Below are 20,286 nucleotides of genomic sequence, written 5' to 3'. Positions count from 1 at the left end.
ACTACGTGGCTGGGCAATATACTACGTGGCTGGGCAATATACTACGTGGCTGGGCAATATACTACGTGGCTGGGCAATATACTACGTGACTGGGCAATATGCTACCTGGCTGGGCAATATACTACGTGACTGGGCAATATACTACGTGGCAGGGCAATATACTACGTGGCTGGGCAATATACTACGTGGCTTGGCAATATGCTACCTGGCTGGGCAATATACTACGTGGCTGGGCAATATACTACGTGGCTGGGCAATATACTACGTGGCTGGGCAATATGCTACCTGGCTGGGCAATATGCTACGTGGCTGGGCAATATACTACGTGGCTGGGCAATATACTACGTGGCTGGGCAATATGCTACGTGGCTGGGCAATATGCTACGTGGCTGGGCAATATACTACGTGGCTGGGCAATGTACTATGTGGCTGGGCAATATGCTACGTGACTGGGCAATATACTACGTGGCTGGGCAATATACTACGTGACTGGGCAATATGCTACGTGGCTGGGCAATATACTACGTGGCTGGGCAATATGCTACGTGGCTGGGCAATATGCTACGTGGCTGGGCAATGTACTACGTGACTGGGCAATATGCTACGTCCCTGGGCAATATACTACGTGACTGGGCAATATACTACGTGACTGGGCAATATACTACGTGGACATGCATATTCTAGAATACCCGATGCATTAGAATCGGGCCACCATCTAGTGTAGTTATATTAACATTATGTACTGTGAAGCTTCTTGTCGGATGTATAGAGCCTTGAAATTAAGGGCACTTTAAAATAAATATTTTGCAGTGCAGAATCCATGCCGCAAATCTGGAACATGTTTACAACCTTTTATTCTCCCTTATACATATGGCTGTGCTCACAAGTAAATATTGTTTGTGCCTCAAAGTTAAAGAAAAAAATCCGGTGTTGCCATACACTAAAGTATATTTAAGAATCCATAGTAAATCCAAGTACCAAAACATAATGGAAGGACAAAATTGCAGAAAGAGAATACTAAATAAAGGTTTATCTATGCGTCACATACTATGCTAATTATAACATATCTATAAATCATGCAAGAAATCTGCACAGACAGGCACGCCACATGAAAATGACACAGGTGTACAAAACATTAATGCCAAAAAGAGGCGATAATTTACACCAACTGCCCGAACAGCATATGGTAAGCCTTTTAGGGGCTGGGACTTGATTTGGCACTTACTAAAGGAAAAATTTATTTAAACAAAAAAAAATTACAGCCAAGGATTATAAATAACACTGGCCATGTCGACAAATACTCCAGTTATTATTTTGAGTGGTAAAAACAACATGCAAGCATTTAGTGCCAGCAGTGCAGAAAGGTATCGCTAATTTGTAAGTGTTCAATGGAAGGAAAAGAGAAGTCCTACATTAATCAGTTGTAAGACGACCACAGACACAATAGACAATATCCTTACTCGCTCAGATTGCAAAAATGTGTCCGCTCAAAAAAAATATATATCCTGTAATGTGTCAGAAATATTGAGGAAGTTAACCTGTCGGGTATTTTTTCTTATGAAAAAAAAGATCTAAAATACTGTAATGATGTAAAAAGAAGGATAACATTACACAGTGAGACCTTCCCAGGAGGCCACCACTTCTCAAGAAAAGAGTATGCATTAACCCCTTATATAGCTCTGTAAAATTATGGCCTGCCAAATAGTGGCAACAGAGGATCATGCAGTCACAGAGCATAAAGAAAAACGTATCCATATAGGTAGCTTTTATTGGTCCTAAAAAACACGGTCATCAGAACAACTGTCAACTGACAGAGCGCTTTCTAGACCAACAAGCTCTTTATACCTGGAAGTTATTAAACCAGTCAAACTCTAAAAAAAAAAAAAAAAAAAAAAAAAAAACAACTAACATTTACAAAAAAAAAAAATAAGTACTGTACTACGTGCATGAAAAAATGCTGAAAAAATACTTTTATGAAAAGATACACCAAAATCTAATAATATAGAAAAAAATAAAAAATGAATACCAGCTTAAGTAGCAGAGGAAAAATGTCAAAAAATAGGCATAGTCACTAAAGCCCAAAACACAGGTGGTCTTGAGGTCTCAGAAGATGCTAAAACCAGCTTTTTTCTCAAAACTAGGGAGAAAGGCAGCATCGTACAAGAGTCCTTTATGTTACATATGCTACCTGCTGACAAATGTAACACTTTCTCAATTATTCCCCCCTTGGGTAAAATACAATACATGGATAATAATTTCCATTTTATTAACTTGAAGTTTTTGCTATGAATCCATAAATCATTTAAGAAGTCAATTGTCAACGCCCTGGAGTGGCCCTGAGCATACTTTAGTCATCTTACCCCAATAATACTGAGGCCTTTTAAGTAGTCTTGTCTTGGTTGAGCTTGAGGTACGCATCCAGCCAGGACAACCTTTTTATTCTCATCTTGGGCTTTTCTGAAACATAAAATTAATAGGTTTAGAATTTTATAAAGTAAAATATCAATCATTGCAATCATCTTTCATTGCAGTTATTTGGTAAATGCAAAAAAGTTCATTTTTTTCTCATTAATGCACACTCTGCACCCCATCTTGACTGAAAAAAAAACAGAAATGTAGAAATTTTTGCAAATTTAATAAAAAAGACAAACTGAAATATCACATGGTCATAAGTATTCAGACCCTTTCCTCAGACACTCATATTTAAGTCACATGCTGTCCATTTCCATGTGATCCTCCTTGAGATGGTTCTACTCCTTCATTGGAATCCAGCTGTGTTTAATTAATATGATAGGACTTTAGAAAGGCACACACCTGTCTATATAAGACCTCACAGCTCACAGTACATGTCAGACCAAATGAGAATCATGAGGTCAAAGGAACTGGCCAAGAAGCTCAGAGACAAAATTGTGGCAAGGTACAGATCTGGACAAAGTTACAACAGAATTTCTGCAGTACTCAAGGCTCCTAAGAGCACAGTGGCCTCCATAATCCTTAAATGGAAGAAGTTTGGGACCACCAGAAGTCTTTTTACACCTGGTCGTCCCTTAAAACTGAGCAATCGTGGGAGAAGAGGCTTGGTGAGAGAGGTAAAACAAGAACCTCAAGATCACTGTGGCTGAGCTCCAGAAATGCAGTAGGGAGATGGAAGAAAGTTCCACAAAGTCAACTATTACTGCAGCCCTCCACCAGTCAGGGATTAATGGCAGAGTGGCCCAACGGAAGCCTCTCCTCAGTGCAACACATATGGAAGGCCGCATAGAGTCTGGTTAAAAAATAAAAAAAAACACACATGAAAGACTCCCAGACTGTGAGAAATAAGATTTTCTGGTCTGATGAGACGAAGATAGACCTTATAGTGATAATTCTAAGCGGTATGTGTGGAGAAAACCAGGCACTGCTCATCACCTGCCCAATACTATCCCAACAGTGAAACATGGTGGTGGCAGCATCATGCTATGGGGGTGTTTTTCAGCTGCAGGGACAGGACGACTGGTTGTCATTGAATGAAACATGAATGCGGCCAAGTACAGAGATATCCTGGATGAAAACCTCTTCCAGAGTGCTCTGGAACTCAGACTTGGCCAAAGGTTCACCTTCCAACAAGACAATGACCCTAAGCACACAGCTAAAATAACAAATGAGTGGCTTCAGAACAACTCAGTGACCATTCTTGACTGGCCCAGCCAGAGCCCTGGCCTAAACCCAATTGGAGAGACCTGAAAATGGCTGTCCAAAAACGTTCACCATCCAACCTGACGGAACTGGAGAGATTCTGCAAGAAAGAATGGCAGAGGACCCCCAAATCCAGGTGTGAAAAACTTGCTGAATCACTCAAGATGATTTATGGCTGTACTAGCTCAAAAGGGTGCTTCTACTCAATACTGAGCATGTGATATTTCAGTTTTTCTTTTTTAATAAATTTGCAAAAATTACTAAATTTCTGTTGTTTTTCAGTCAAGATGAGGTGCAGAGTGTACATTAATGAGAAAAAAAAATACTTTTTTGAATTTACCAAATGGCTGCAATGAAACAAAGAGTGAAAAATTTAAAGGGGTATGAATATTTTCTGTACCCACTGTATATATACACTACATACACTGCAAACATTCAAATAGCGTTCTTAAGCAAACTTCACACATATATACACAATACACACCAATATATTGCATTCAAAATTATTATGTGAATTGAAGTGTCAAAGATATACCGTATACACTCAAGTGTAAGCCGAGACCCCTAACTTTGCCACAAAAAACTGGGAAAACTTAATGACTCGAGTATAAGCCAGGGTGGAAAATGCAGCAGCTACTGGTAAATTTCAAAAATAAAAATAGGCACCAATGAAAGTATAATTAATTGAGTTATCAGTAGGTTAAGTGTTTTTGAGTATCCATATTGAATCAGGAGCCCCATATAATGCTCCATACAGTCCATGATGGGCCCCATAAGATGCTCCATATTAAAAAAAAAAAAAAAATGCCCCATATAATGCTGCACAAATGTTAATAAGGGCCCCATAAGATGCTCCATAGAGATATTTGCCCCATATAATGCTGCACAAATGTTGATTATGGCCCCATAAGATGCTCCATAGAGCTATTTGCCCCATATGCTGTTGCTGCGATTTAAAAAAAAAAAATTACATACTCACCTCTCGTCGCTCAGGCCCCCAGCACTTGCAATATTCACCTGTCCTTGTTCCACCGCCGGGCGCCACTGTGTCTTCCCGCTCTCTGCACTGAAGTTCAGGAAGAGGGCACGGTCAGCGCACTAACCACGTGATCACGCCCTCTGACCTGAGCGTCACAGCAGAGGACGCGGAAGATGGAGCGGCGCCCGGCGGTGCAATGAGGACAGGTGAATATCGCGCAATGCTGCTCACCCTCCCCATTATACTCACCTGCTCCCGGAGCGGTCCCTGGCAGCTTCTCTGACGGTCTTCTCTGGCGCCAGAAGCTTCTTCCAGTGTTAAGCGATCACCGTTACTGCTCATTACAAGTAATGAATATGCAGCTCCACCCCTATGGGAGTGGAGTCACGTTCATATTCACTACTGCAATGAGCGGTACCATGTGACCGCTAAGCGCTGGAAGAAGCTTCCGGCGTCGGAGAAGACCGTCAGGGAAGCTGCCAGGGACCAATCCGGGAGCAGGTGAGTATGTCACAGCCCCCTGGGACAATGACTTGAGTATAAGCAGAGAGGGGCACTTTCAGCCTAAAAAAATGGGCTGAAAATCTCAGCTTATACTCGAGTATATATGGTAATTTTGTTGTTTTTCAATTAAACCCATGGATGGTATGGTGTCTCAGGGCTCTTTGGATCATTGAAATCAAAGTTTGCCTGGTGAGTCCAATTAAAAGAAAACTACTTAAGAAGAACGTTCTATATTATTAAGCAGGAGACAGGTTTCAATCAATATGGGAAAGAAAAAGGATCTCTCTACTGTTGAAAAGCGTCAAATGGTGCAATGCCTTGGACAATGTATGAATAAATTCGGTATGTCACGAAAAGGTAAGCGTGATTATCATACTGCAAAGAGATTTGTGGCTGACAAAGAATGGACAAGATTGTGCAGATAGAGGCATAATGAGGAAGGTTTCTGCCATTCAATTATATCAGATTAATAAAGCAGCGGCTAAAATACAATTACAAAGCAGCAAACAGGTATTTGAAGCTGCTCGTGCCTCTGGAGTCCTGCGATCCTAAAGGTGCATGATCCTCCAGAGGCTTGCGTTTGTGCATAAACCTACTATTTGGCCACCCCCAAACAGTGCTCACAAGTAGAGATGAGCAAATTTGATTGGGTCCCTGATTATTTGGCAAGCTATAGCGTTAACTGAATAAGCTGCAGAGGGAACCCAGATACGTGGAGCGTGCTGGCTAATAAGCTGTTATTCTCCGCAGCTGCATGTGTCGCGGCTGTGTGACAGTCACAACACATGTATGGAGAACCCAACACAGATGGATGGAGTAGTGGATGGCCATGTTGTCCCAACAAGGCTGTGACGTGAGCAAGGATTTGGCAGAGCCATGTTTTGGGCCCTAATCATGGGAAGAGAGTTGGTTAGCCTCTTAGGGTCCCTGATGGTGTGAAAATGACTTCAGCAAGGTACATAAGAGTTTGACTGACTGACCACTTTCTTCCATTAAACAAAAAGAAAAACTGTGCCATCGGTGGCAAAATCATCTCATGCATGATAAGTACGCCATGCATGACGAGATGTATTTTTTTAGCGTGCAGGGGGGCCTTTATCTTGTTTGCGAGCATTATCAGTTAACTTTATCAAAAAAGCATTAGAAATCTAATACAAGTATATAGACACAGAAAGAAGTTGTAGTAATAACCATAATAATGCTTATTGAACAAAGGAGAACTCCGAAAGACAAGCCATAAACGATATCTCACTTGATAGACTTATAAAACATTATACCAGCCACGCTCTGAGTTTGTTGGCAATGCTCTAAGGTTCAATACGAAACAGGCAGAAGTGTACAATTCACACTCGTCTATAAAACTAACTCTCCAAGCCCAGACCGTCTATACTGTCCAGGTGTGGATAAAAGAACACGGCCATAGAGTCTACATAGACAACAGCAACACTGTGACCAACGTCTGCAAAACTGTTCACGGATGGCTTCAAGAACCTGAGCTGCTGTCGTCCAATGCCATCCCTAGGAGAATGGGATCTGCAGGGGGCTTCACACAGAGACGCCTGAGTCCTTAAACCCAATTTATCAACCACCATTTGGCTGAACAATATCGGTTTGGTTAAGGACAATGTTTCCAACTAACAAAACTATTGATAGGAGAAAGCATTTTATGTTTTTTACTAGTCTAATTAGTTCAAGTTTTTATATGGCGCTCTTCACACGGACAATTTTTGCACGCAGACCAATAATCTGCATATAAAAAAATATATATATACTAAAACCAGCTTATCATCTGCACTGGACCGATTATTGGGTGGCAGTCGAGTAGCCCCTCTTAGACCTCGGCTTCTTATAGGACACACAGGCCGATGACCTGGAACCCTGTGAACACCCTCTGGGATGAATTGGAAAATTAACTGCCCGATACTGTTCTGTATTCTATCAACATCTGATTTCACATCCATGGGTGATGATATAAAGCACATATGGATGAGATGTTCCCATAACCACATATACAATTAGGAGGGAATTTATGAAATGGTTTTATTGTATATGCCATATATGTGCTAAAATGTGTGACTCTACACCTTGTGCCACTAATCAAAAGGCAAAAGTGGCAGAGGAGTAGGTGGCATAGGGGGATCTGTGCTCAATAGCTTACTATAATACCAAGAGCTACATTTAAAGTTTATTAGCTAACTCTGTGGCTATAAAGATATCCACCAGAAAACCAATGTAGACTTAGTCGATTTAATAATAATTTGCTGGAAACAACACCTCTATGTACCTGCACCTGTACATTAGAGCTGCTTGTAATTGTAAACCTGTACTGCCAATGTGACGGCGAGCCTGTTACAACATCGCCACCTAGTGGACACACATGGAATGAAACTGCTCTTTGCCAAAAGCTTCAGTTCTCCACAATCATATCACTTGAGTTCACTTTAGGCCACTGTTAAAATTTATTATGCATTAAAGTACTCCATAAAAGCCACTATGTCCAGTTTTATTAAAGGAAACAAAACAAAAACATGGATTGTAGCCAGAACTAAGGGAACTTTAAGCATTACTCAAATTATTGCAGTTCATGTCTGGGGTCTGTTTCCAGAACTGATCAACTATCTAAATCATGACAGAAAAAAGGACAAATTGTACGGACCAAGAACCATCATGCTTCGCTAGGATGTTCAGAATTGTCCTTACACCCTAATCACTGTGTGTTGTATATTATGCGATGTTTATGCCATGAAAACATAGTTTATAAAGCAAAGCCTTATTAATGACCATATAAAAGTCTGGTATAGAACAGATAAACACAACACAAATACACAACGTGCCACCTGCTGGAGGAAATGACAAATTCAGAAACTATCAGGCTCTAGTCACACCCTTCGGCCATTTTTTACCAAGAAGTTATACTTTTTAGATACTTGTATGTGTAGTGGTCTCCTTGGGGTACTCTACCTCGCTTTGTATTTAATATCTTGGTTGATCATGTATTGAAATACAAACATACATTTTATGAGACTTTATAGCACTAGTTGCTTGTCAGTATTTGGTCAGTATTTTCCATCAGTATTTGTATAATAGGAACACGTCACCACTTCTGTATTTATCACCCACTCCTGGTCTTGGCTACAAATACTGCACATGTGAACGCGGCCTTACAGTGAATCTGTCCTCAGAAATGTTCCCAGCACATACATTACACGGGTCCATAGGGCCGCCATGGTCCACCACGTGCCTAAAAGTGTGTCCCCATGGCATGGCGGGGTGCATTGGATCAGCACCTTTTGTTAATTTGTTAGTAAAGTTATAACTACACTTTCCATTTTTAAAGGCAACCAGCAGGGCTAATCGGTGAAGCACGCAGCGGTATGGCATACGTCGGAGGCATCTTTCCCACCATATAAGTCACATGAATACGCTAAACGCAGCGTGGATAACAACTGCTGGGCTAAGTTCCCACAATGAGTATTTGAGGTTACAGATTTTCTGTAGCATTTCTGAATATATAAGGAAAATTAGGTTACGTGTGTTTATTGCATTTTTCAGTGCATTTTTATTGTGTTTTGACACTGCAGATTTTATCTACTTCTGGTATGTCATATTTTACTATCAAATGAAAAAATGCTACTAGCCTGCAGATAAAGGGTTAGTCTGTAGGTTAATTGCATTCGGAAGCTGCCAGGCACAAACACAGACGCGTTGCCAGGAGGAAGTGAGCTTTATTCCTCCTGGCAGCCTGTGGCTTTCAGTCATAGTGGCTTCAGTCTATGGTCAGTATATAGGGGGCGGCAGCTGCAACCCCGCCGCCCCCAGGCACTGACTGACAGCCAGTTTAGTAGTGACGCACTGTAGAGCCAGCTGTCAATGTGGTGGTGTGGTTACAGCTGCCACTCACTATATACTATCACTGAAGCCACGCCACTAAGACTGAAAGACTGAGGCTGCTAGGGGGAGTAAAGATCATTTTCTCCCGGCAGTGAGGCTTTCAGTGCAGGCACTTGGCAGCCGCAGAATGCTATTCGTTGGCAGATTAACAGCAGTTTTTGACATATGTTCCCTTTAAATAAAGCTGCTTTGTTTTTGATGCTTCCTGGTAATTGGCTTTGACATAACTTCATTGATACAGGTCAGGTGCGGGTTATATACAGCTTTTGTGCATTCCCACAGTGGAAATGAACTAAAAATACATATGCATTATTTATTGCAGATTTTCCACATCTAATGCAATTCCATGTGGAAAATCCACACATAAAAGTCTGCATACCCGCAAGAGAAATTGTGATATTGTGCACTTCAAAAACGCACCGCAGGTCAATTTACATAGTGTAAAAAAAAAAACATAGTGAGCATGAGATTTCTATAAACTTACTGAGAGTGTAAGATGTTGTGTTTTGGGGGCAGCAAAAATACACAGCGCCAAAAACTCATCTTGGGAACTTAACCTCAGGAATATCCAGCGGCCATTGCACAAATGAACTTTCCAATTTAAAGGTCAACAGGAGTTTTTGCTAACACTCTGGAGCAGGAGGGCCCAAGTTTTGTACCATAGTGCAAATCAACGGATAGAGGATAGAACCTGTAATTGTATGGCTACAGATCTAACTCCTCTGTCACTGTGACAAGACATAATACACACTGTACACAAGTATAGAAAGACGAAAAATGCTTCAATTGCTTGTAACACTTCTAAAGCAGGACTGTCCCAAACGTGAGCCAAGGACCCATCAATAATGCTGCAGAGCTGCACACCATGAAAGGGGATCGCCAGACGGGTGAAAAGCACGAGCAGAGGAGGAGAATGGGCACAGCACGTGACTCTGGGGAGAATGACAATCCGTGCTACTATCTTAAAATCCTGTTTCTTCTGCCTCGGTAGAAACATTGCAAAATAGAAGAAGTGCTGCGCTCACATGTTTCTACTACAAACACAACAATGATAGTATTACTTTCCTGCGTCGTCCCCCTGACACGTTTCTGCCCAAACTGGAGTTCTAGATTAATCCTTCCATGTCAAGACACTTCTCGTTTTCGGTTTCTTGTAACCATACTTCCTACTTTAAGAGAATAAAGGCCCTTTCTAGGGCAATGCCCGGGAAAAGCATACAGTGGCACAGAGGGTAAAAGCTGAAGGAGACACCAAACACCGCTGAGCAGTTATTTCCTTCTGACTGGAGGGGTCACAGCCCTATAACCTGCACTGGTCACCAGCGGATGACATGTCCTACATCCATGCCTCTTCCTGGAAACACAATGAGGTTCTTCAGTGCAACCAATCTGATAAAAAGAGGATTCTCTATGTAAGACGTGTTATATGCAATGCTGGACTGCAACTGGCATTGGAGAGCCCACCGGCCCACCCGCTGCGTGGTGAATGTGAAGTATTCTCGTGCACTTGTGGGTTATGGCTGATTTGGGTATATGTCACATTTTTTAAAATAAAAATTGCTGTAAACAGCACTTTATTATTAACAGACAAACCCTCCAGGAAAATGTTAATTTCTTTCAACAGGACTGGCGGACATATTTGTAATAAAAGAGCTCCGTGACCCCAAAACGTTGCGTGTGATAGAACCAGAAAAGTGAATAAAATGTCTGAAATATCTTGGAAAAGCAGCTCATTTTTTCCTTGAAGCAGTTTTATATCCGCAACGCCTATTCTTTCAGCATTTTTGCAGCATTTTTCACCCATTCTAAAGAACGGGAAAAAATCGCCTAAAAGACGCAACAATATCAAAGCGATTATCCTGCCAAGAGACACATTTTTAATGCTGAAATGTCTGCTCAAATACTTATTGTGTGCTCATACCGGCGGCCATGTCATTACCAGTACACACTGCAGACTATGGGCTGTCATCTTTACCAGTCATCTGACTGCAACAATTATCTTGGCCAGGAGAAAGGGGCCGTACCCTGGAGACGGCAGCCGATAACGGCTGTGCAATATAACTGGAGGTATGTGATTCCCACAGTTAGTGTCATGCTGAATCGATCCTCATCTTCTCCCAATGTTCTGCTGAGTAAAGTAGATGACAGTCTGCTCAGAACGTGACCACAATTTAGCTCCAATCGCATTCCGGCAGTGACGTGACATGACCGCTCCCACCGACAAGCAGAGCCGAATCCTGACATTGTATACAGTGCACATTGTCAGGTATTCTGTACGCTGTACTGCAAGCTGAAATATTGGTTTGGGGTGAAAACCCCCTTTACCGGCTGTGGTCAACCAGGGGAAGTGCACCTTAAAGAGAACCTGTCAGCAAGTAAAGTCATGGCAGCAATGGTGCGGTAATACAGATCACATTGATGATATCTTTGATTAAGAAATCGGTTTCGCTGCTCCTCTTTAATGAGACTTCGGTGCACCAGGGCCGGACTGGTCAGTTTTCAATAGATTTCATTGCTTAAAAAAAAACGGATCCAGTTGAAATAATTTTTTTTAGCTGGACAAAACAGTAGTGTCTGCACAACGCTTTTGTTACCGGACTGCTGCTGGATCCATTCTACCTGATGATTACTAGGCTTTAAGAAGTCTTGCTTTCTCTGTATTGTTTTATCTCTTCACTGTCTGGACTCGCTGAGCTCAGTCTAGCAGTATGGGCTCCAGTAAGCTGCAGAGATGCATTAAACGGAATCTGTCAGCAGGTTTGTTTCTATGTAATCTGAGGACATTATGACGTAGGGGTTAAAACACTGAAATCAATGTATCACATATCCGGCTGTGTGCTGTTTCCTTAGACTGAAGCTTTAATCACCTTGTCATTAACATTGCTGTGACTAGCTGGTCTTGGGATCCCTAGTCCGACTTCACCCCCTTCTGTGATAAGCACTCACTATCTATATCTACGTGCATGAGAGCCTGGGTGGGCTGGGTTAGCTGTGGTGTGGGCGGGGTTAGCTTTATCAGCTCTGCTTCATGCTAAATCTAACAACTCCGATTATGTCAGAACGGCTGCACAAAGTAAACTAAGTGATACATCATTGGATTCAGGGTCTCTTTTCCTACATTTGCTCTCAAAAGGCTGGATATCCCTACCTTTCCCAATGGATCAAGGTACCCCCCCAAACGGCATATGTTGATTATTAACCTATTATAATATTACAAAAGGATATGGAAAACAATCCTGAAAGGGCAAACACTTGGCAGATGAAGTTTAATGTTAATCAATGTAGAGTAATGCACTGTAACAGGAGTAATCGAACTGCTGCATATAGATTAACTGTAAATATATCAGAGTTTACAGAACAGAAGGCCTAGGGTATTCTGGTTACAAATTATTATTAATTTAATTAATTATTAACCCTATATAAATCCCTTGTAAGGCCACATCTTGGATATGGGATCTAATTTTTGCTCCACATTTTCAAAAAGATATTTGGGATTTAGAGTCATTTCAAAGTTGGAAACTAGATTATTACATTATTACAAGATCTCACTTACTTGTATAAATACATATGTGGTCAATGCATAGTACTGGCACATGACTTAACACTTTCCAGGACCTTACAAAGGGTAATGAAACACTTGTTACGCATGGAAGAAAGGTGATTCTGACAGCTAAATACAAAAGGGTCAGTTAGAGCAGTGAGACTGTGAAATGCCTGACCACAAGAGGTAGTCATTGCAGACACTACAGCAGCATTTAAAAAAGGGCTGGATACTTTTTTTTTTTTAACAAAACATGACATTGTGAGTTGTAAATAATCTAGCAATACACAATGTATAATTTTGACGATAGTTTGCACTTTATGGTCCTAGCCTTTTTTCAACCTTCATAACAATGTAACTATGTAGAATGTACATTGGGAAAATGTTTGAAATGTAATTCCGTATACCGTAATATTTTTCAAGTAATTTCCTCTTATTTTTTTTATTTACAAAGTGCTAGTTATCTGTCCAATCTCTGCATCCTCTACAAAGAACAGCTCTCCTTTGGGAGTTCATGGATGGAGCTATGACTTTAATGGGTGATAAATTGGGATGGGGAGGAGGAAGGGGGAGGGGATATTTATCCTATTAAGGGACATCCATAACGAACAATCTCTTAATGAGGGATCCAACTTTGTGAGACTTGGACCTGGATCTGTAAGGGAGAAGTAGTACATGCACTGAGCAATCAAATCAGCCACATTGGTTCTAGCCGTCAATGTGGTGCCAGATATTGCAGCCAGATCTCTCCCACATCCGGTTTATCACATTTAGAGTCTATATTTGTTGTGTTGTTCTCTGTAAATCTGGTAACCATGCACAAATTCTAATACTCTGATGTTCCATCTGTTATATCGGCACTAATTCTCTAAGCTCAAGGGAAGGGCGATCCTCCAGCCATGGTTCCCTAGAGGTTTCCTCAACAGGGGTTTTTTCCTCTCCTGAGTGCTGGGGGATGACTCTTCATGAGTCGGGGGTTGTGCTATTTTCGGTGTCATGTGAACTTAGAAAAAGTTGAAAACGTTTGACATCTAATTACAATGTTTTGTGTATTTATTTTCTGTGCTTTTATTGGATTCATTTTATTTGGGAGTCTGGTCCATCACACATCACTGAGTCATACATCTAGACATATGCGGGCTGCGGTTTTGCCCCATGGGTTGCCCCTGCTCTGGTGATGAAGATGGAGAAGAAGAGACATGCATTACAGCCACAGGTGAGTGTGCACTCATCCTCGGCGTAAGGACTGACAGTATATTACAGGACTACCAGCAGCTTCCTGGCCTCACACAGTGAGTATTTGCGGCAGTAATTTACATCAGTATTTGTAAGCTAAAAGCCAGAGGGACCAGACACAGAAAAACATGACTGAATCACTGTCATCTCTTCTGTATTTTGGATCCTCTCCCTTCGTCTGATAACAAATACTGATGTATATCGCCATGTAAGAGCGCCCCAAATACTCACTGACTGATCTGACAGTGTGAGTTGCAGTTAAGGCCCCTTTCACACATCAGTTTTTTTACATCAATTGCAAACCGTCGAATTTTGAAAAAAAAAAGGAACCGTCGCAGATTGTGAAAACTGATGCGACGGATCCGTTTTTTTCACCGGATCCGACTAGATGATCCGGCTAATTGGATCCTTAAAAAAATTAAAAATAAAAAAATCGGAGCATGCTCAGTTAAAAAAAAAGGAATCCGTCGTCGAATTCCGTCATTTGACGGATCCGGCGCCATAGGTTTCCATTCTGGCAAACGACGGACACGTCGCTGTCCGTTTTTTCGACGGACACAAAAACGTTACAATGTCCGTTGTCTTCAGCCGCCGGACAAACAATTTTCGATGGATCCGGTGAACGACGGATGAAACGTAAGGCCATCCGTCGCAATCTGTCATTAATACAAGTCTATGAGAAAAAAATGGATTCGGCGGCATCAGTCGCCGGATCCATTTTTTCAAAATTCGACGGATTGCGACTGATGGCAAAAAACTGATGTGTGAAAGAGGCCTAAGCAGCGGAGGTTGGAAGCGTTAAGGAGGTTTCAAAACTCTGTCCCTCGGTTCCGGTGTTAAAAACAAACAGTCCTTTCCGCACCCTCCCCAGAAACGACATATGATCACTTCTATGATAATCGCCTCCCTATACTCACCCCATTTACAACCAGATACTGCAAATGAGTGTGAGACGCACTCATTTAGGCGATGGTCTGCTGCATATTTAAATGCAATAAAAAAAAAAACATATTACAGTGTATTACAGTTCCAGCAAAGTGGGTGACATGTATATAATTAAAAAGGCAAAAAAAAAAGGCAGCTCACCCATAAGAAGATCCATGCACGGAGACTTGTAAAGCGGCGAGAGGTCAGCAGAAGAAAAGAACACTGATCTAGCATCAGAATCTTCTATTAAAAACCAAACTTTTTTGTGCAAAAATAGAGAAAGGAAGTCGCAACATCATCTCTAAAAAAACATAAAAAAATTATGCAAACGCGTTTCAGACGACTGTCTTACTCATTGCAGGTTGTTGCTTCTGACATGTATGGAAATCTCACGCCCCTGGCCCTTATTTAACACTAAAGAATTTTAAATGCATTGAGTTTATGTAATCAGACGTTACTTTCTCTTGAGGTTAATATGTACAGGTGCTTCTCACAAAATTAGAATATGATCAAAACGTTAAATTATTTCAGTTTTCAATAGTAACATAATAACATAGTTATTAAGGTTGAAGGAAGACTTTAAATCCATCTAGTTCAACCCATAGCCTAACCTAACATGCCCTAACATGTTGATCCAGAGGAAGGCAAAAAAAAAACCATGTGGCAAAGAGTAAGCTCTACATTGGGGAAAAAAATACAAAAAGTGAGAAACTCATATTATATAGAGTCATTACTGAGTGATCGATTTGAAGTGTTTATTTCTGTTTATGTTGATGATTATGGTTTACGGCCAATGAAAACCAAGTCATTATCTCAGTAAATTAAAAAATTTACAAAAAACACCTGCAAAGGCTTCCTAAGCATTTAAAAAGATCCCTTAGTCTTGTTTCAGTAGGCTCCACAATCATGGGGAAGACTGCTGATTTGACAGACGTCCAGAAGGCAGTCATTAACAAACTCCACAAGGAGGGTAAGCCACAAAAGGTCATTGCTAAAGAAGCTGGCTGTTCACAGAGTGCCGTATCCAAGCATATTAATGGAAAGTTGAGTGGAAAGAAAAAGTGTGGTAGAAAAAGGTGCACAAGCAACTGGGATAACTGCAGCCTTGAAAGGATTGCTAAGAAAAGGCCATTCAAAAATTTGGGGGAGATTCACAAGGAGTGGACTGCTGCTGGAGTCATTGCTTCAAGAGCCACCACACACAGACGTATCCAGGACATGGGCTACAAGTGTCGCATTTCTTGTGTCAAGCCACTGTGACAAATAGACCACACCAGAAGCATCTTACCTGGGCCAAGGAGGAAAAAGAACTGGACTGTTGCTCAGTGGTCCAAGGTGTTGTTTTCAGATGAAAGTTAATTTTACATTTAATTTGGAAATCAAGGTTCCAGAGTCTGGAGGAAGAGTGGAGAGGCCACAATCCAAGCTGCTTGAGGTCTAGTGAAGTTTCCACAATCAGTGATGGTTTGGGGAGCCATGACATCTGCTGTTGTAGGTCCACTATGTTTTATCAATACCAAAGTTAGCGCAGCTGTCTACCAGGAAATTTTGTAATGACTATATAATATATGAGCTTTACTTTTTGCATTGAAGAACTGAAATAAACTTTTTGATGATATTCTAATTTTGTGAGAAGCACCTGTATTTTATTTGTGGGTTTTCCCCATAGACTTTAAGTGGATGGAGTAGTGTCACACAGCTGCCACCCCCACTAATCCCATCCTGTGTGATACACTCCGCTGAGCTCAATATCTGATCAAATCATGTGTTACATTACACTTAGCCCTGTATACAATCTCAGAATGTGCTACCCTAAGCGTATCTAATCGCGCACATGATACACTCCACGTATCTAATCACAGCTTATGATACAGTGAAAAGCACCAACTAACAGAATTGATGCTGGCAACCATCCTTGCCCAAGTGACAGTCTACTTGTCAGTATCACTGGCAGTCACCAATAAAATGGCTCCGCACTCTGATCCTAAACTTCATCTTTTTGTATCTTGTTACAAACCCCCAGAAGGGAAGGGGAGGCGACATCACACACGTGAGCAAATCCCACCCACATTTACTGCAGTCACAATGTGAGCTAGTTGTACACTAAGGTTTCATGGCAAATTTGAGAACCTGCTCCCCCTAGTGTTTAAAAGTGGAAATATAACAAATGAAACCTTTTTACATTATTTTTCATATTTGACTCAAAAAACAAATTATATATTTAAAAAAAATTAAATATTACATTTTTTCAATTATTGACATGTTTTTGTTGTTTGATGGCACCTTCCCTTTAAAAAAATAAAAGTTTTGCAATTGACAAGTGAAAGTCCTAACCTTAATCCCATGGAAATGATGTGGAAGTACCTGAAACGATCATACGTTGGGGCAGAAATCCACCAACATAACACAGTAGCAGCTGTTTTGTAGCGAGAATTGGGCTAATATTCCTCCAAGCAGACGTGCAGAACTTATCAACAATCACTGGAAACGTTTACATGCAGTTATTGCTGCATAAGAGTAGTCACTCCAGATACTGAAAGCAAAGCTTACATATCTTTGCCACTCACACACATGATATTGAATTATTTTCCTCATTTAAAAAATGACAACGTAATTTACTTAATTTGTCTTTACCTACTTTTTGGACTTGTGTGAAAATGTGATGTAGTTTTAGGTAAAAAAATAAATAAATAAATTCAGAAAGAAAGAAAACTCAACCACCCACTGTCATACATGTCATTTACGTGAAGACAGAATAGATCAATGTTGGGCTATGTTCACACAGCTGTTTTCAGTCAGAGTTTCTAAGCTAAAAACCTGCCTGTTCAACCCAACGCCGGCTCAGAGTGGCCACCAACTGCGTCTGCCTGTGTTTCAGCTGCTTCACGTCACAGAGAAGCTCTTCTTTCAGGCTGCCCTGTCGATAGGGCCTGATGACTGATGTCATGCTGACTGACCACCAGTGCCGCGCATAACAGGCAGGTAGTTAGCACCTACCTACCTGTTCATTTTTTAGGTATATAGTAAAACAATAAAAAAATCAAATAGTCTTAGTTAATGCCCTTTAACAACTGGAGAGTCGGAGCCAATGCAGCTGTAGTGCAGCTCTTCATTAGGGATAGATAAGCTTCTACTAAGCCTACGCAACATTACCTATGTTAATATACAGCTCTAGCAAAAAATTAAGAGACCACTGCACAGCTTTACAAAAATCAGCTTCTCTACATGTCTGACAGCTATTCCATTCCAGTGTTAGTTGAATCCCAACCAGAGGACACCTCATTCTACTTAATGTGCTTCTGATTAGGTGATCACCTGAACCAAATCTTATTTAACGAGGGAAAGTATGAAAAACACTGTTGTGGTATTCACATTCCTCTTGCAATAGGACAAGTGGGATGGCTAGTAATATCCCAAAAGTAATAGGAATGAAAAAATAACATTTAATCATGCCAAAGGAGTTGAAAAGAATAGTCTTGATTGAAGAAACGAAGGGCTCAATTCTGGCTTTACTAGCAGGGGGACACAGTGAGCGTCATGTTGCCTCCATCCTTAAACTTTTTAACATGGCAGTCCATTACAACAAGGTCAAGCAGCAGACAATGGGTCACAACAAAGCTACAGACCGGCAGAGGGTGAAAACGACTCTCCACTGACTGGGATGACCTTCATCTTATTCAAATGTCACTCAGCAACCGCAGGATGACATCATGTGACCTACAAAAGGAATGGCAAATGGCAGCTGGGGTGAAGTGCATGGCAAGAACAGTTCATAACAGGCTCCTAGAGGCAGGGCGCAAGTCATGTAAAGCTAGAAAAAAGCCTCTCATCAATGAGAAGCAAAGGAGAGATAGGTTGAAGCTTGCCAAAGACCATAAGGATTGGACCATAGAGGACTGGAGTAAGGTAATCTTCTCTGATGAGTCTAATTTTCAGCTTTGCCCAACACCTGGTCATCTAACGGTTAGACGGAGACCTGGAGAGGTGTACAAGCCATAGTGTCGTGCACCCACTGTGAAATTTGATGGAGGATCGGTGATGATCTAGGGATGCTTCAGCAAGGCTGGAATTGGGTTGGTTAATCTTGGCAAAGGATGTATGAATTAAGGCGCATACAAGGTTATCCTGGAAAAACAGTTGATTCCTTCTGCTCAGGCAGTGTTCCCCAACACTGAGGACTGGTTTTTCCAGCCAGACAATGCGCCACACAGCTAGGTCTATCAAGGTGTGGATTAAGGACCACCACATCAAATCTCTGTCATGGCCAGCCCACTCTCCAGACCTGGACCCCATTGTAAACCTCTGGAATGTAATCAAGAGGATGATATATAGTCACAAGCCATCAAACAAAGAAGAACTGCTTACATTTTTGCACCAGGAGTGGCATAAGGTCACCCAAAAGCAGCGTGAAAGACTGGTGGAAAGCATGCCAAGACGCATGAAATCTGTGATGAAAAATCATGTTATTCCACAAAATATTGATTTCTGAACTCTTCTTAAGTTAAAACATTAGTATTGTTGTTTCTAAATGATTATGAACTTTTTTTTGCATTATTTGAGGTCTGCAAGCAATGCATTTTTTTGTTATTTTAACCATTTCTCATTTTCAGAAAAGAAATACAAAATGTATTACTTGGAACTTCAGAGACATGTTGTCAGTAGTTTACAGAATAAAAGAACAATTTACATTTTACTCAAAAATATACCTATAAAGAGAAAAATCAGACAAACTGAAAATGTTGCAGTGGTCTCTTCATTTTTGCCAGAGCTGTATTGTAACAAGCCAAGATTTCTCTATGAGAGAGACTTATGCTGTAGCAGATATGCCTTTCTCACATGTGATTACCTAGTCTGGATATCATGGTAGAAAACTCTGCATTGGTCATGACTAGGTCTGTTCAAGATTTCAGCCTCTGGATAGAAACAAGACAATGTTTTCTTTCACTGACAGCAGACATATCTTGAAAATGTCAAAGAACTAAAACACAAAGTGAGAAACTTGCAGAACTTTCCATTGTACAATGAAAACAGTCTATAACAGTTACTGATCAGACCTCTACTTCGCAGTCAGAAGGGACATGTCACAATAGATCCCTTTGTATTTACTGGAAAAAAATGTGTCTCATAAAATTCAATCTGTTAATGGGACCCTGTCACTAGATGCATGCTGTCTGAGCCAGGGGCAGCATCAATTAGTGTTTGGTTATGCGATTGCAGCCATATTTTAGTCTGAAGTGAGAAGTTCCCGATCGCCCCACTGTGGAGTCACCCCATGTGTGCACATAAGGAGAGACCTGTCAATCCCCTGCAGTGGGGCGATTCAACTTTTCTAATGATGATGATTCTGAAATGCAGTGGCGTTTCAGACTAAGACATAGTTGTTCAGCCAGGCTCAGAGTCATGCTTACCTTTAAAAGCTATTTTGGGGGGTAGGGCGAAGGAAAAAAGGGGCGAGTTTACCAACACAAGCAAGGCGATTCTGGCACACTAATACATATTAAGAACACACATATTAGCTACTAAAGAATTTTAT

At 41.0% G+C, this 20,286-nt stretch overlaps 1 protein-coding gene across 3 annotated transcripts in view; it reads right to left on the bottom strand.

The window, feature by feature from the left end:
- The window catches only part of CDKAL1 (CDKAL1 threonylcarbamoyladenosine tRNA methylthiotransferase), a 1,052,012-nt gene that overhangs the window by 812,981 nt on the left and 218,745 nt on the right, over positions 1 to 20,286 (bottom strand). For all 3 annotated transcript variants that reach the window (XM_077269963.1, XM_077269960.1, XM_077269961.1), the window contains exon 6: positions 2,361 to 2,457. In XM_077269963.1, the coding sequence (XP_077126078.1) occupies positions 2,361 to 2,457 (97 nt within the window). The remainder of the gene's footprint in view (positions 1 to 2,360; positions 2,458 to 20,286) is intronic.

The sequence above is a fragment of the Ranitomeya variabilis genome, chromosome 6 (assembly GCF_051348905.1).
Source record: "Ranitomeya variabilis isolate aRanVar5 chromosome 6, aRanVar5.hap1, whole genome shotgun sequence".
NCBI lineage: Eukaryota > Metazoa > Chordata > Amphibia > Anura > Dendrobatidae > Ranitomeya > Ranitomeya variabilis.
This window is presented reverse-complemented; position numbering and strand designations above follow the sequence as displayed.